The 18,500-nt window shown below is 38.2% G+C and overlaps 1 protein-coding gene across 9 annotated transcripts in view; it reads right to left on the bottom strand.

Moving 5' to 3' along the window:
* LOC150022090 (WD repeat, SAM and U-box domain-containing protein 1) overlaps nucleotides 1-18,500 on the bottom strand; it is a 429,825-nt gene that overhangs the window by 11,909 nt on the left and 399,416 nt on the right. For 8 of the 9 annotated variants that reach the window (XM_090280155.1, XM_090280147.1, XM_090280139.1 and 5 more), the window contains one exon: nucleotides 16,971-17,111. The exons of the other annotated variant lie outside the window; for it this stretch is intronic. In XM_090280155.1, the coding sequence (XP_090136281.1) occupies nucleotides 16,971-17,111 (141 nt within the window). The remainder of the gene's footprint in view (nucleotides 1-16,970; nucleotides 17,112-18,500) is intronic. 9 annotated transcript variants of the gene reach the window in all.

Raw genomic sequence — 18,500 nt, forward strand, 5'->3', positions numbered from 1 at the left:
AGGGCAAGGGCGCGCTCTGGGGCTGTCTCCCTCGCTGGCGGGTGTTCGAAGGGGTGCTCTGGAGAAGGAGAGGAGATCCACGCGGTTTACAGAAAGAAGACAGTTTGCAAGGAGGCTGAGAATCCCGGCGGTTTTGTATTGAGAGCTGAAGGGCACCAAAAGGACCTCCCCAATCAGATTGAATGATTGGCAGCCGCTGGTAAAGCTGAACTGTGTTTGGGAAGTAGGGAAACGGTGTTTCTGACATTCCTAAAACTGGCTAGGTTTGGTAGGGGGGAGGCAAGGATATGTGTTAACTGTTAAATAAACAATTTTCTTTTCACTCAACTGAAGTATTAAGAGTTGTAATTCTGGCGGCGGGCAATTGGACCCCTAGCTAAAGAGCCCGTGTGTTTGTTTTCAATTGGAGCAGCCCAGGGGTTCTCTAACATAATGTTTTCCACAAGGGTGCCAAGATAACTCAAGGGGGAAGGAACACTTAAACAAATGTGGAAAACTAGATATCCACATACAAATGAAGTTGGACCCTTACCTTACACCATATACAAAAATGAACTCAAAATTGATCGAAGACTAAAATTTAATAACAAAAACAATAAAACTCTTAGAAGGAAACACAGGAAGAATGCTTCAAGACATTGGATTTGCCATGATTTTTTGAATATGATACCAAAGTACAGGCAATAAAAAAAAAAAAAATAGATGAATGATTTCAAAATAAAAGTTTTGTTTTATAACAAAAGTTATGACAGAGTGAAAGGGCAAACCATGGAAAGGGATATATTTGCAAATCATGCATCAATTAAGGGACTGATATCCAAAACATGTAAAGAACTATAACACAACAACAGCAGCAACAGCAGCAAGTACAAAGCAGAATGAAAAATGGGCAAAGGATTTCAGAAGACATTTCTCCAAAGAAGATATACAAAATGGCTAATAAGCACATGATAATATGCTCAACATCCTATTCATTAGGGAAATGCAAATCAAAATCATAATGAGATACTACTTCATACTCATTAAGGTGGCTATCATAAAAAAAAAAAAATGTAGAAAAACTGGAACCCTTCATGCACTGCCAGTGGTACTATAAAATGGTGCAGCCACCGTGGAAAATGGCATGGTGATTCCTCAAAAAAGCAAATATAGAATTAATGTATGACCTAACAATTTCACTTCCGGGTACATACCAAAAGAATTGAAAGCATGGACTTAAGCAGATATTTGTACATCTATGTTCACAATGTCATTGTTCACAACAGCCAAAAGGTGGAAACAATCCAAATGTCCATGGTTGTATGATTAGGTAAACTAAATATAGACACATAATGGAATATTGTTCAGTCTTAAAGGGGAAAGGAATTCTGATACATGCTGCAATGTGGATGAACGTTGAAGGCTTTATGCTAAGTAAAATAAGCCAAACACAAAAGGAAAAATACTGCACGATTCCACCCATATGAGGTATCTATAAGTCAAATTCAGAGAGACAGGAAGTAGACTAGTGATTATAAAAAGATGGGGGGAGGGGGAAATGACAGTTATTATTTAATTAACATAGAGTTTGAGTTTTGCAAGACGAAGTAAATTCTAGAGATGGTGGTAATGGTTGCACAACACTGAATGTACTGAATACCACTAAGCTGCACACTCAAATTGTTCAAGTGTAAATTTTGTTCTCTTTTAACAATTTAGAAATCAATGAATGTAATTGTGGCAAGCAGAATAATCACCCCACAAATATGTTCATTTCACATTTTAATCCTGGAACCTGTTTATATGTTGCATGGCAAAAGGGAATTAAGGTCACAAAGGAATTAAGGTTGCTAAGCAGCTGATTTTAAGATAGGAAATTATCCTAGAGTATCCAGGGCAGCCCAGTCTAATCTCATGATCTCCTAAAAGCAGAAGAGGAAGGTAGGAAAGTGGGTCAAAGAGATGGAATGTGATACAAAGAGATACAACCCACTGTTTCTGGGTTTGACAGTGGAGAAAGGCTCCCACAAGCCAAGGAACATAACAGCCTCTGGAAACCAATGTATAAGTTTCCTACTACTTCTATATCAGGTTACCTCAACTCAGTGACTTAAAACAACATGATTCATTATCTTACAGTTCTGCATATCAGAACTATGACATCAGTCTCACTGGACTAAAACTGAGGTGTTGGCAGGGTGGCGTTCCTTGAAGGCTTAGGGGAGAATCTGTTTCCTTGCCTCTCTCAGCTTCCAGAGGCCGCCTGAATTCCTGGGCTCACAGTCCTGCATCACTCCAATCTTTGCTCTTGTCACATCTCCTGTGACTTTGACTCTCCCACCTCCCTCTTAAGGATCCTTGTGATTCAATGATACCTAGGAGAATCTCCCCGTCTGCAGACCCTTAACTTAATCACATCTGCAAAGCTCCTTTTGCCACATAAGATGACATTCACAGCTCTGAGGATTAGGGCATGGATATCTTTGGGGAGCTATCATTTTGTCAGCCAGGGTTTTGTCAGCCCTCAGCTTACAGCAAGCAAAAAAAAACAGGGGCCTCACTTATACAATCACAGGGAATTGAATTCTACCAACAACTTAAGTGGGCAAGAAATGGATTCTGCCTAAGAGCCTGCCAACACCTTGCTTTAGGCCTGTTACATCATCTTGAACTTCTGACCTACAGAAATTTGGTTCTAAACCACTAATTTTGTGGGGATTTGTTAGGGTGGCAAGAGAAAACTAAAACAATTTTCTATCATAGTACAGGATAAGGAGAAAACCATATTATTTCAATGGATAAGCATTTTTGAAATTCTCAGCAACATGGGATTGAAGGGAACTTCTTTACCTTGATAAAGGGCAGCTACCATACATGAAGACTAAATGTTTTCCCCTTAAGAGCAGGTTAAAGTAAGAATGTCTACTTTCATGACTTGTTTTCAACATTGTACCGAAATCCTTGTCCAGTGTATTAGAAGAACAGTAAGAGGAAAAGGAGGTAAAAGACTCATCATCACCAACAAAAATAAACAACCCAATTTTAAAAATGGACATAATATAAGGGAACTAAATAGTAATGGAAAAAAATACAATAAAGAATAAGCCAGAGGGGGGGGAAAAAAAAAACTATAATGAGGTATCACCTCACACCCATAAGGAAACAGAAAATAACAAGTGCTGGTGAGTATGTGGGGAAATTGGAACCCTTGTGCAACGCTGACGGGAATATATAAAGGTACAGCCAGTACAGGAAACAGTAAAGAGGTTTCTCAAACAGTTAAAAATAGAATTATTATGTGATCCAGAAATTCTATTCCTGGGTATACATCCAAAAGAATTGAAAATAAGAGTCTCAAAGAGATAGCTGCACACCCATACTCATAGCAGCACTATTTACAACAGCCAAGAGATGGAAGCAACCCAAGTGGGTTGAAATGGATGAACAAATGGTGGCATATACATACAATGAGATATAATCCAACAATAGAAAATAAGGAAATTCTGCTATATGCAACTATCTAGATGAATCTTGGGGACCTTATGAGTGAAATAGGCCAGTCACAAAAAGACGTATACTGCATGATTTCACTTATATCAAATATCTAAAGTTGTCAGAACCATGGAAACAGAAAGTAGACTGTGGTACCAGGGGTTAGGGACAGAAGGAAATGGGGAGTTAAGGGGTAAAGAATTTCAATTTTGTAATATTAAAAAGTGCTAGAGATCTGTTGTATCGCAATGTGCAATTAAATAACACTGTAGTACACCTAAAAATGGTTCAAATGGTAAATTTTATGCATTTTTTAAATCACACACACACAAACATCCTGGCACACTTTTATGTAGAAATAGAGAAAGTTATTCTAAAAGCTAAATATGCTAAGGACTGGAATTAGATAAACAGTTTTGAAAAAGAACTGAGATGATTTATATTGCCTAATAGCAAGACATACTTTCGTCGGCAGCCGTCCGTCTCGAGAGACGATGGTGTAGCTTCTTAAGAGTCTATCTGCACCGCCGAGAATGGCTGTGCAGTCCAACTCGGGAGTGACACGGTATGTGTCTCCTCCCGTGTTGAATCGACATCTTGTGATGATGCTGGAGTGTCCTCTCCAGTGAAGCTGAAGCTATAGAGCCTGGGCAGGGTGATATGGAGGGTCTGCTGTTGCCCATGCAGCAGACCCCCCCCTCTCTTCGCAGCTGAAGGGTCCAAGGGAAAGACGGAGTCAATACAGCTTGGCTTCAGGTGCGCCGCAGGAGTTGCCGGTGTTGACTACAACGTCAAACCGCCTTAGGGACTCCGGCTCCGGATTTTCTGTCGGGGTTTACTCCCTTAGCCTTTCCCCTGAAGAGGTATGCTGCAAGGCAGCGGAGGTTTTTTTTTTTGGAGTCAGAGTTTTCCTTCCAATAAAGCTACAATAATTAAGGCACTGAGGTGACTGGCACAGGGACAGACATAAGGATCAATAAAATATAGAAAGTCTAGAATAACCAGTAATATAGTCAATTGGTTTTCAAGAAAAATGTCAAGATAATCCAATTTTTAAAAAAAATTCTCAAATGCTGCTGGAACAATTGGATATCCATTTATGAAAATAAGAAAAATTAATTTCAAACTGAACACAAACATAAAACTTTAAATTAGAAAATATCTAGAAGAAAACAGGATAAAATCTTTTGTAACACTGAGATAGATTTCTTCACTAGGACACAAACTATGAAATTTAAGGGAAAAATAACAAATTGGGCTGCTACAAAATTAAAAATGTTTGCTCTTCTAAAGACATCATTAAGAATATCATGATGCACTTCTGGTCCAGATGGTGGAGCAGGTAAATGCTGAGCTGTCCTCCTCTCATGAACACATCAAGATTACAACTAAATGACCGAGCAACCACCACTGACAACAACCTGTTTAGAAGTCCTATAATTAAGGGTTTAAAGAAGAAGCCACAAGCAGACTGGTAGGAGGGGTGGAGATGCAGAACAGCCTGGCCCCACACCCATGGTGTGTCAATTAAGAATCAGAAGGAATAGCCCATCTGCAGAGATCCCTGCCCAGCCCCCACCCCTGGCCAGGAGCAAGGGTCCCAGCCACACAGTGGGCTCCACAGCCCAGGCATCAGTGCCAGGAAAAGGAGTCTCTATGAAAACCAGCAGGGATTGCATCCCAGACAGAAGACTGCTACAGTCCCAGACATTCCACTTGAGGGGCCCCCTCACAACCTCACTCTGGGCTTCAGTGCAGGGCAGCAGCAAAAAGGGCACGAGGAGCATACAGAAAGTCACTGAATCGACTAGCTCTGGAGTGAGGCCGGAGGGGCAAGGGTCAGGACAGCTCTCTCCAGGGACAGAAGTGCTGGCAGTTGCCATTGTTCCTCTGTTGAGTGCTCCCCTCACCCAGCTGGCAGGCACAGGAGCGTGCCAACTCTGTGCTCTTCATTAACCTAACACTGGTTGACCTACCCTGGTGATTCCCTGAAACTGCCCAATCCACCTCATATGCCCTGACTAAACTCCAGAAGCTTTTCCACACATGCAGCCTACATTGGTTCTCATTGCTGACTTTCCTAAAATTTCTCAAAGATCCACAACCCCCAAATAAGCAGTGTGTGGGGGACAGACAGGCATGGGGAGATGTGGGAAGCAGACAGGCTTGGTTTAAGAGACTCTGGCCACTGCGCTGAGCGGCCCCCAGCTGGGCCCTTAGCCGGCAGGTTGTCTCCCAGGCCTGCTCTGAATCCCACCCTCCATTTTAAAGATAGAATAGAAATCCGAAGTGGCTTGTAAGGAAAAGGGAACCTGCTCTGTTTTTCTCTGTAAAGCCTCAAATCCTTGTCAGTAAAATGTGAAGAACAGAATGATTAAGTAAGAGGAAGTGCTTTTGACCTTGTGTAAAATAACCTGGATGTTTCAATCCTGTATTGATCTGCATTTCCCTTTCACTCCCTACCATTTGGGGAAGTGCTGCATATTTTCCTTAATTACTTCCTCAAGTGGAAAGTGGATAAAAACTGGCTAATAAAGAAACGGGGGCGATTTCCCACTAGAGAAAACCCCCTCCCTTCCTTCCTCAGATGGAGAGTGTCTGAGTAGTTTCTTCATCCACTCCGAGGGACCCAGAGTCTCTCTCAGAAGTGCTGAGCTTTGGTGTGCCCCCTACCTTTTGCTAAGTAGCCCCAAGCCTGTCAAGGCAGTGACCAGTTTCAACTTGCACTGTAACTTCCATCAGGTGGTCCCAGGTGTGGCATAAGCTGCAGCCAGTGTTGGCTTGGAGCGTAGATTCAACTAAGCAGCCAAACACCTAGCAAAAGCGGTGGCTGCCCTTAGCTCACATTGTGGTGCCCACCTAAGGTATTAGCGGCAGCCTGCCTGGGTTTGCAGCATAGACTTTTCCAAGCCATGCCAAGACCAGCATAAGAGGCAATCAACTGCAGATCACTATGTAGCTCCCACCAGGTACCCCAAGCGGGGCACAGATAGTGACTGATCTTGGCCTGCACCAGAAACCCTCCCAAGGGGCTCAAGAACCAATACACCTGGTGGCCAGCTTCAGACCACACCAGAGCACCACCTAACTTGCACCACAAAGGCCACACCCAAAGAGCAGACTCAGTTGGCATCACAGCCTGCTCCATGGAGTAAGACCTCACACAACAGTTCATTCTCTCTAGTCACGGACAGCCCTCACAGCCAGTCAGCCTGAGGGTCTGTCTCACCAACTGACATGCCAACAGCAATCAAGGATCAACTACAACAGGAGGGCACACACAACCCAAACAAGGGACACCCCTGGAGCATCCGGATCAAGTGAACAGGAGACTGAGTCACTGGACCCCACAGGGCACCTATTACACAAGGCCACTCTCCTGAGACTTGGAGATGTGTCAGATCTACCTGATACATAGGAGCAAACACAGGGAAGCAGCCCAAATGAGGAGACAAAGAAACATGGCCCAAATGAAAGAACAGGGCAAAAACCCCAGAAAAAGAACTAAATAAACAAAATGGAGACAAACAACCTACTAGCTGGTTCTCTACAAATTAAACAAAATTTATAAATCTTTAGCCAGATGCATCAAAAAAAAGGGGAAGTGCCCAAATAAAATCAGAAACGAAAGACAAGTGACAACTGACACCACAGAAATATCAAAAATTACAAGGAAATACTATGAAGGGGACCTCAAAGAAATGGAATTTATTTATTGAAAAATTGTGTATTCTTACATGTTTAAACTTTAATCACCTTCAAAGTACTCTACATTTGATGCAATACACCTATCAAGATGTTTTTTCCACTGCTCAAAACAGTTTTTGAACTCATCGATTTTGATGCCTTTTAGTGCTCCTGCCATTTTTTGTTTCACCTCTTCCACATCAGCAAAATGTTCCCCTTGAGGACTTTGTCCATCCTGGGAAACAAGAAAAAAGTCTCTTTGGGCGATAGTGTGAATAGGGAGGGTGGGGCTCAGAGGTTATGCCATTTTTGGTCAAAATTTGCTGAATGCTCAGCAGTGTGGGCAGCTGCACTCATAAATCACCCATCACGAAGTGGGCAAATACGTTAAAAGAGTCTTCAAAAAAAAATCTCACTGAAGCTGAACACAGCCTCTCACAATAACACCAGCTGGTACACTGATACAGATGGGTTCCTAGAACACTCACCTAGCAGGGGAAGCCTGTACTACATGGGGCTTGCCCTCCAGATGATAATTCTGGGTTTTTTTGCCCCCCCCATATGAAAAGTTATATGCCAACAAATCGGACAACATGGAAAAAATGGATAACTTCCTACAAACATACAATCTTCCAAGGCTGAATCAGGAAGAAAAAGAGAATCTGAACAGCCTGATAACTACTAACAAAGTTGAATCAGTATTCTAAGAATTCCTGGGGGTTGGGGGAGCCCTTAGCCAGATGGCTTCATGGGTGAATTTTATCAAACATTCAAAGACATATTAATACTCATACTTCTCAAGTTAGTCAAAAAAATAAAAGAAGAAGAAGAAGAAGAAGAAAAGAACAGGAGGAGGGAATGCTCTCAAACTCATTTTATGAGGTCAGCATTATCCTTAAACCAAAACCAGATGTACCATATGATTTCACTCATATCTGGAATCTAAACAAAATAAATGAAAAACAAAACAGAAACGAACTCACAGATACAGAGAACAAATTAATTGTTGCCAGATTTGGGGGCGGGGGGAACTGTGACAGGATTAAGAAGCACAAATTGTCAGTTATAGTATTAGGGTAATGTAAAGTATAACATAGGGAATATATTCAATAATATTGAAGTAACTATGTATGGTGCCAGGTGGGTACTAGACTTAATGGGGTGATCATAAGGTATATAAATATCTAATCATTATGTTGTACACTTGAAACTAATATAATATTGTATCTTAAGTGTAACTGAAAAACATTTTTAATTTAAAAAATGATGAGGCAAGCTACATAACAGAAGAAAATACAGGCATACTTTACATTATTGTGCTTTGCTTTATTGCATTTCACTGATGTTGCTTTTTTTTTTTTTTTCTTTCTGATGTTACATTTTTTACAAGTTCAGCAAGAGCCTCTACCAGCAAAAAGATCACAGTTCACTTTATTGTTGTGGTCTGGAAGTGAACCTGCGACATTCTGAGGTACACCTCTTTATGCAATACAGATATCTGACAAAAATTTGTACCTGGAATTTTAAAAAATATTTATGAACAAATAAGATAAACAACCCAATACAAAATGGGGAAAAGATCTGAAGGGACATTCTACAAAAGAAGACATGAATGGACAGTAAACTCATACAAAGATGCTCCACCTCATTAATAATCAGAAAAACACAAGTTACAAGTGCAATAAGATACCACTTCACACCCACTAGAATGGCAAAAATTAAAAGACTAACAATGCCAAATGTTAAAAAAGAAAGGATGTGGAAAATCAGAATTTTCAGTTGAGAACTTAAATGGTACAAACACTTTGAGAAACAGTTTGGCCATCTCTTTAAATTTAAACATTCACTTACTATACAACAAAGTAATTCCACTCCTAAATATTTAACCAAGAGAAATGAAACATGTCCAGAGAAAGATACGTAAATGAATCTTATAGTAGCTTCATTCAGAACAAGCCAAAAAGTGGAAAAGACCTGAAAAGTTGTTAACAGGTTTTGAATAAACATATTATGGTATATCCATGCAATAGAACACTACTCGGCAATTCAAAGGAATGAATTGCTGATACATATAATGAGATAAATCAATCCAAAACATTCTGCTGAGCAAAAGAAGCCAAACACATGAATGATTTCACTTATATCATATATGTCATATTTATAGGACCAAAGAGCAGATTGATTATGTAAGGCCAGGGGTAGAGGAGGATTGACTGCAAAGGGCATGAGGGAACTTTCTAGGTTGACAGAAACATTTACATCTTGATTGTGATGGTGGATGCACAGTACATACTTTTAAAAACTCATACTGTACACTTAAAATGGAGGAATTTTATTGTGTGAACAACATCTCAAAAAATGTTATCCCTCTAAAGTTAAATTATAGAGCTGTCCTGTTCAATATAGAGACCTCATGTGGCTATTTGAATTTAAATCAGTCACAATGTAAAAACTTCACATCCTCAGTCACATTAGCCACATTTCAAGTGCTCAGGGCCACAGTGACTAATCGCTATTGGACTGGTGAGCACAGTAGAGAACATTTCCCTCCCACAAAAAGTTCTATTTAATAGTAATGTTATAGAGAATTTGAATTAGACAATTAACATTTTTATATCATCTATCTCGATACAGTATACCAATAATATTGCAAAAAATAATTTTGTAACCGAAAAGAAGAGACACTTTCTTCAGACATCCACTGAAATTTTACAAAAATTAACCATGAACAAACATACAAGGAAGATCTCTAACTCCTAAAAGAAACATCCTTTTTCTTTAATCCTATGCATAAAAACTAGACACCCCTCTCCGGAAAAACACCCTCAAAACTAACTAAACAACTTGCAAACTTTAAAAGAGTTTCCTAAGAATCTCTGGGGGAAAAAGAAGTAAATTGAAAGTGAGTATTACTTAGTAATTGAAGACATGGAAATACTTATGTAGTGGGTGTTTATTGCTTGGTCAGTATCCGTTTTCTGTAAGCTGTCCCTTCCACCACTATCCTCCTTATGATGTTACCTCATTTATATATGATCCTACTCTCCACTTGGGGAAATCACAGTCCTGCATCTCATCCCTGTAAGTACTACCACTGGGGTAGGCTCCTGGCTCAGATTAAGCAAACAAGTTCTTTATCTGGGATTATTTGGGGTTGGCACTGGAAAGAAAATCAGATTGGTCACTCTCTGGTGGGTGAAATTATAAAATGTAAAATATGGGACCTATTAGTGGTCATGTTTTCCTATCATGTGGAAAAAGGTTTATTGAATATCATAGAAGGTGAATATGCAGAAGCTTCTGAATAGATAAGAAACAAAACCCTAACTGTACAAATCTCTGGTGACAGTTTTTCTATGACTCGCTTACATTAACTTTTAATAAGTTAATTGCATTTCTGCTTACCCTGATTTGAATAGAGTTTATTTCAATTGCAGACAAGGGTCCTGATATAACAAAGCCAAAAATATATAGCTATTACTATACTATACTCATAGAAAATTTCATAGCTTGAAATAGAAATAGCTAACTGACATTTATTGAGTGCTTATTAGGTACACGTGTTCTTTAAATGCCTAAAATGCACTAACTTATTTGATCCTTATAAGAACCCAATGAGGTAAGTACTAGTATCCCATTTTGTACACACACACACAAATGAGACAGAAAGAGGTTATACAGTCTCCTACAGGTAATTCATTTACTAAGTAATGAAACAGATTCAGATCCAGGCATCTGGTTCTTTGGTGCATGTTCTCAACTACTAGGCATACTGCCTCCCATAAGTATATTTATTATATAATAATTCAAAATAAAGGAACTGAACTTAAATGCTCATGAAAAAGAAAGTAACATAAAAAAATTATATATGGTAAAAACATTTATAAGTGATCAAACTAGCTCTGGCCAGGTAGCTCAGTTGCTTAGACCATCATCCCACTGTACCAGGTGGCAGGTTCGATCTCCCTTCAGAGCCCACACAAGAAGCAACCAATGAACGAATAAATTAGTGGAACAACAAATGAATGTTTCTCCCTCTCTCCCCCTTCCTCTCTCTCTAAAAGAAAAAGAAAAGTCCTTAAATTCAATGTATACAAAAAATACAAACAAATTGCTTTTCATTTATTAAATTAAGAGTAAAAGATTGCTAATACCCAGTGTAAGCATGGCTGTGGGAAATGGGGATGCCATATACTGATGAGAGGACTATTTGTCAGCATCCTTTAAGTAATTTTACCTTTAGGTAATTTATCCTACAGAAACATTCACATAAAATTGTAAGGATAAATTTATACGTTTACTGCCTCAGTTTATGATAACAAAACATTAGAGGAAATGAAATAAATTACAGGTCATAGATACACTTGAATATTAGGCAGCCTTTAAAGAGAATGAAGTATATTTCTATGTAGTTTGAAATTTTTTATTAAACTTGTGTTACTGTTACAATCAGAAATAAAATAAAAAGAATAAAGTATATAACATGATGCCTTCTTCTTTCTCTGGGAACTAAACCAAGTAAAATTAAGATAGCATTTAGAGATGACTACATACTTAGGAACAGACAAAGGGCCATGGACATTTCAACAAAGGTAATAAAAAATAAAAAAATAAAAAAAAGAGGCATGACACAAAACAGTATGAAGTGTATAAGCCCAGTTTTGTAAAAAAATACCTTGACTCACTTGGTATTAAACATGTCGTCGTCGGCAGCCGTCCGTCTCGAGAGATGATGGTGTAGCTTCTTAAGAGTCTATCTGCACCGCCGAGAATGGCTGTGCAGTCCGACTCGGGAGTGACATGGTATCTGTCTCCTCCCGTGTTGAATCGACATCTTGCGATGACGCTGAAGCTACAGAGCCTGGGCAGGGTAATATGGAGGGTCTGCTGTTGCCCATGCAGCAGACCCCCCCTCTCTTCGCAGCTGAAGGGCCCAAGGGAAAGACGGAGTCAATACAGCTTGGCTTCAGGTGCGCCGCAGGAGTTGCCGGTGTTGACTACAACGTCAAACCGCCTTAGGGACTCCGGCTCCGGATTTTCTGTCGGGGTTTACTCCCTTAGCCTTTCCCCTGAAGAGGTATGCCGCAAGGCAGCGGAGGTTTTTTGGAGTCAGAGTTTTCCTTCTCTGATGTACCCTGACTGGAAGATCGAACCAGCGACACTTAGCTCGCAGGCCGACGCTCAATCCACTGAGCTAAACCAGCCAGGGCAATATTAAACATGTGATATTTAAGAATACAGAGTAAAATATATAGAATTATATGTGAAACTGGTGTTAACACTCACCTTAAGACTAGATAAATGACTCACTTTATACACCTCTGTGTAGTTTGAAAAAAATTTATACAATGAGGATGTATTATTTTACAATTAAAAAAGAATAGCTACAAAAAATACAAACATATTCTCGGTTCAATCATATATCAGCACACATAAAATTCTAAATATAAAGCTAAGCATTTTTAAAAGAAAATGTTTACAGTTGTATAAATGAAAAATGCTTCTGCCTACAGAAGTTCAGAGCAAGCAGACAATCAAATATACTCAAATAATACTAATAAAGACTCTATATGATCAGTCCCACTAATAATGTGGACACGATATATAAGGTCGATATTTAAGTCCATCAGACGAAGATGAATACATATTTTATACCTAAGCATATTTAGTGATAAACTGCCATGTAAAAAATTTATTGGAGTTACAGTAGAAGCATGGCAGCATGAGAAGACCTCGTCTCTCCTCTTAAAGTTACAAGTTGGATAACTAATTCAACAAAGGATTGTCTGATCAACACAAAAACATATCTGAGAGATCCAGGCATTGAGACATCTGAAGGTGGGTATATCTGAGTGAACAGGGGAGGGAGGACAGGAGGAAGACAGAGGAAGGACAGAGATGGGAGCCATAGACAAAGTCCAGGGCTGGCAGCAGCCCCCACTGACATAGTAGCAGTGGAGGGTTAGATTGCAGCACTCACTTGGCAACCCAGAGAGGACCAGAGGTGCAGAGGCAACTTTCTGGCCTGAGTAGCTGATACACATTGCAGCTAACCTTTCATATCACTACTCGTGAGGTTTAGATCCCATGATCTTTCATATTGCTAGTCATGCAGTTTAGACCCCTTCAGATGATGAATAAGGGGCTAAAGAATCATCTCATATGACTCCCATACAAGCCCTTAGGCATTAAGTCCTCAAAACAATGAAGTCCTAATCAGCATAAAATAATCTTAGGGAAAAAGCCTCAGGTCTGTTGACCACAGACTCGCAGTTTTGGTCAAACTAGAGAGAACATCTAGGCCTCAGTTGTGTTTCAGGTCCAGGCCCAGAAAAGCAGCAGAACCAAAGTGATGCCATGGCTGACATAGGATGCAATGACTAATGACCCCTTATTGTAGTGCTGATTGATCAATAGAGACCATGACCCTGAAAGGACACACCTAGAAAGCTGATGAATATTCTATTGAGATTCTCACCTGACATCTTCCCTAAAATCCTCATCTTTGGAAAACAGATAAAAACCCTTAAGATGAAGGATGCAGTGCATCCTCACTCTCTCTTGAATCTGACTGCACTCCCCGCCCCCCCTTGTTTCCTCAGGCTCTCTCTCTTCTCTCTTCTCTCTCTTTTCTCTCCCTCCCTCCCTCTCTCTCTCTCTCTCTCTCTCTCTCTCTCTCTCTCTCTCTCTCTCTCTCTCTCATGCCCACATCTTTCCCCACCCCCTCCTTTCCTCAGGTACACTCTCCCTAGAGCACACCTTTTCCCTTCTTCTTCCCTTGGATGCATTATTTTTGCTTTCTTTCTCCTAAGCTCCAAGGTCCTTCTTTTGCCTCTGTAACTTGTTTCCTGAGCCCATGCAGCCCAGCTGGCTCACTTCTTCTACTTCTGTGACTTTCTAAATAATTTTATTGCAGTAGAGCTCTTGGCTCTGAATTCTTTCTTGGCCAAACTCAACGACAGAGATCTAACTCCGCAGTTAACAGTTCTATATACAGAAAACCCTAAAGACTCCATCAAAAGACTATTAGAAAGGATAAACAAATATAGTAAAGTTGCAGAATATAAACTCAATGTACAAAAATCTCTTGCATTTCTATATACTAACAATGAAATAATGGAAAAAGAAAGAAAATCCCATTTTCAACTGCAACAAAAAGGATAAAATATAGAAATAAACAACAAATGAAGTGATGGACTTATACGGTGAAAATTATAGAACAAAGAAATGTAAGGACATTCTATGTTCATGGATTCGGAAAATGAACATAGTTAAAATGGTTATACTGCCTAAAGCAATATACAGCCCTAATGCAATTCCCATCAAAATCCCACTGGCATTTTTTAAAGAAATAGAACAACAACAAAAAAATCAATTTGTATGGAACCCCCAAAAGACCCTCAAATAGCCAAAGCAATCCTGAGGATAAAAAGTAAAGCTGGAGCATCACATTCCCTGATTTCAAATTATACTACAAAGCTAAAATAATCAAAACAGTATGATATTGGCAGAAAAACAGACACACAGATGCAGATGAATGAAACAGAATTGAGAGGCCAGAAATAAACTCACACATATATGCACAACTAATTTTCAACAAAGGAGCCAAAATACACAATATATAGAAAGGAAAGCCTCTTCAATAAATGGTGATGGGAAAATTGTAAAGCCACATACAAAAGAAGGAAACTACAATGTTATCTGACACCATACACAAAAATTAACTCAATGGATTAAAGACTTAAATATAAGATCTGAAAAAATAAAGTACATAGAAGAAAACAGGCACTAAACTTATGGTTCTTGGTCTCAGAGGGGATTTTGTGAAGTTGGCCCTAAATGCAAGGGAAGTAAAAGCAAAAATAAATGAATGGGACTACATCAAAATAAAAGCTTCTGCACAGGTAAAGAAACCAACAAAAGGGCAAACAAAAAATGGGAAAATATATTTGTAAGTAATATCTCCAAAATATACAAAAAACTTATACAACTTAACAACAACAACAAAAACCCCAAACAATTCAATTTAAAAAAGGGCAGAGGACCAAAACAGGTACTCTTCCCAAGAAGACATATAGATGGCCAACAGATAGACGAAAACATGCTCACCCTCACTAGCTATAAGGTAAATGCAAACGAAAACCACAATGATATACATCTAACACTTGTTAGAATGGCTACTTATCAGTAAGGCAAAAAATAACAAGTGTTGGAGAGGATGTGGCAAAAAGAGAACCCTTCTGCACTGCTGTTAAATAGGTGCAGCCTCTATGGAAAATAGTACGGAAGCTCCTCAAAAAATTAAGACTAGAATCACCATATGACCCAGGAATTCCTCTTCTGGGTATATAACTCCCTAATCTGAAAGCACTTATTCTTAAATGATACATATACTCCTATGTTCATTGGAGCATTATTCATGATAACCAAGTTATAGAATAATTTAAGTGTCTTTGTCATATGACTAGATAAAGAAGACATGGTATATATATATATGGAATACCACTCAGCCATAAAAAAATAATGAATGGACTTTGAGAGTATCATGCTAAGTGAAATAAGTGAAAGATGTCAGATGGAAAAGGACAAGAACCATAAGATTTCACTCATATGTGGGCTATAAAACAGAAAGCAATGAACAAACAAACAAAATAAAAACTTATACACAAAGACAACAGTATGGTGGTTACCAGAGGAAAAGAGAACTAAATATACAGTGACAGAAGGAGACTAGATCTGAGTGGTGAACACACAATGCAACATACAGATGTTGTATTACAGAACCTGAAAACATGTTATTAACAAATTAACCAGTTTCCCTAAAATGATGAGGTAGTTAAAGATACTAGGAAAAAAGAAAAGAAAAACTTAGTGCCTTCCTTGCTGTATAAGGAATACAATTCCAAACAACCATTAAACTCACCAAAATAGAGTTATAAAATTCAATGGTCACAAAACTGGAAAAACGAGTACATTTAAATATATAGCTAGTAGTACTGTAAGCTTTTTTTTTTTCTAGAAAACAATTTAATAACAAACTTAACAAAAACTACCAAGACTGTTCTCTTCCGTGTTCATGAAGTATTCTTTAATTGGCTAAGGCTTCTTTGGGACACACATGCCATTAAAATAACCCTAAGTAATGGTAACAACAGAAAGGAAGGAGTACCAAGATATGCAATAGTGTTTACCATACAAAGGCCTGCAATAGTAGAAGATTCAAACAAAACGTAGCATAGAGCCACAAGGGAATCGTTACTAAAACTGAAAATTATGTAGACTAAGTCAATAGTCAGAAATATGTATATAATAATGTTTTACACCAAATTTAAAAGCTATAATATGGAATTACTGATTATAACTCTGTAAATTATGTATGTCTGTTTATTGACAAAGATTAGAAATTAATGTGGAATGATGCAACTTTATAATCTTTAAATTCTTATTTGGTAAGGTTGTTTAAATTCATGATAGACAAACATAAAAGATTTCAACAGTCCTAAAAAAAAAATATTTTAACTTTATATTCTAGCAATACACAGTTCACAAGTTTAAGTAAAGCTTGTAGAACTTACTCCTTTTGTCTCACATCTTATCCAAGCCCACTCCAACCAATTTTATTAAGAAATATACGATGTTTAATAATAGCTCACCTCCGATCTAATGAGTTTTTTGAAAGACAACGAGTTACAAGAAATGAAAGAAGAATTTTAAAATTTTTTTCACATTAAACAAACTTCTGTGAACTGTCTCCATTATTTATTCATTTAGTGCACACTATGCCCTGAAACTGAGACTAGCATCACACGTACCTGAGGCGATGACAGGATCTTGCATAAGCTCCCTAGTGATTGGACATATAAATTCATCAGGAATTTCAGAAGAAAGGGCTTTCCCCTTTGTCCTGAGCTCTTCAATTTTCCTCAGAACTCTACTACGCAGCCCTAAAGATTCTAAAAAGAAATTACATTGTTAGGACTAGAGAACTACTGGTAACCTTTATGCAAGTCTTTAGCAAACAGGAGGATTTCATCTACTACAAGCAAAAATCTTCAGACATACTATTTACCACATTGAACGATTTTCTTTATAAATCTTTCATGAATTTTTGTAGTATAGAGTACTGTGTGGTTAATATAAATCAGCAACTAATAAATTCTTTATTCTAAACAACCTTAGATTCTGAAAGTTCCTCAAGAATTTTGGATTGCTGAACACTAATATATGACACTAATAAAGTTCATCTGTTTGTCTAAGACTGTACACACAAGTTTCATTCATTAGTATTTTCACTTTTATCAAGTTTTAAAAATTCTTAATTTTTAATTTCAGAAAGTTTAGCGTTATTAGCTATTTACATGTTTCAAACAAGCTGACAGTCCTACTTATGATGAAGGTGTTTGGGGTGTCATGGCTAGAAGAAGAGAATTACATTTCAAAAAGCCCAAGAGTTCCCACAGAAAAGCTGCATCAGTGTTCTTTCTGTTGGCAAACATCCTTGGAAGCTAGAGATAGTATCTCCCTTCCAGTCAGACGAGTTGTTAAACAATTTATTTTTCATTTTTATTTTGCAGCTCTCTATTTACTGAAGATTTTTTCCAACAAACCAGAGAATAAGAAAATGTGTTAAAATAACCGGACATTACTGTTGTTTGTTATGTTTTATTTGATACGTAAAAACATTTATGATATATAAATATCATAGGGGAAGAAGTTCATTAATTTGCTGAACCTTAAAATTACAACAGCAACTCTAGTGAATTTCACAAGCCTTCTGGGTTCCTCTAATCAGATCAGAGGTCTCAACCTTGGCTGTTTATTAATATCATATGGGAGCTTTATTTTCTTAGTTTTTATTTAGTTTTCTTGTGTCTATGAGTTTTTTTTTTTTTTAATTTATTGTTTTTCTCTTACAGTTGGCCCACTTTTTCCCCCTCTGCTCCCCTTTCTCCCACAGTCAATCCCCACTCTGTTGTCCATGTCCATGGGTCGTTTATACTTGAGCTTTGTTTTGTTTTGTTTGGCTTAAACCCTTCACATTTTTTACCCAGCCCTACAACCTCTCTGATAGCTGTCAGTCTGTTCTCTTTGACTCTGTTTCTATTTTCTTTGTTAGTTTATTTTGTTCATTATGTTAAACAGTTTTTAAAAGCACCACAACATGTTTATAATTAGACAGTAGTCATCTCATTTAAAGTGATACAACATCTAGTAAGAGAAGGATTTGGAAGCATTTAATATTTTGAAAAATATATTCCCACTCTGTCAAAAATAGTTTGCCAATATTTAGAATCATCATAATATTTATAATAGAGAATACAGAAAGTCTGTTTCAAAATATC

This window comes from Furipterus horrens, unplaced genomic scaffold (assembly GCF_987537825.1).
Source record: "Furipterus horrens unplaced genomic scaffold, mFurHor1.1.pri manual_scaffold_1, whole genome shotgun sequence".
Classification (NCBI taxonomy): Eukaryota; Metazoa; Chordata; class Mammalia; order Chiroptera; family Furipteridae; genus Furipterus; species Furipterus horrens.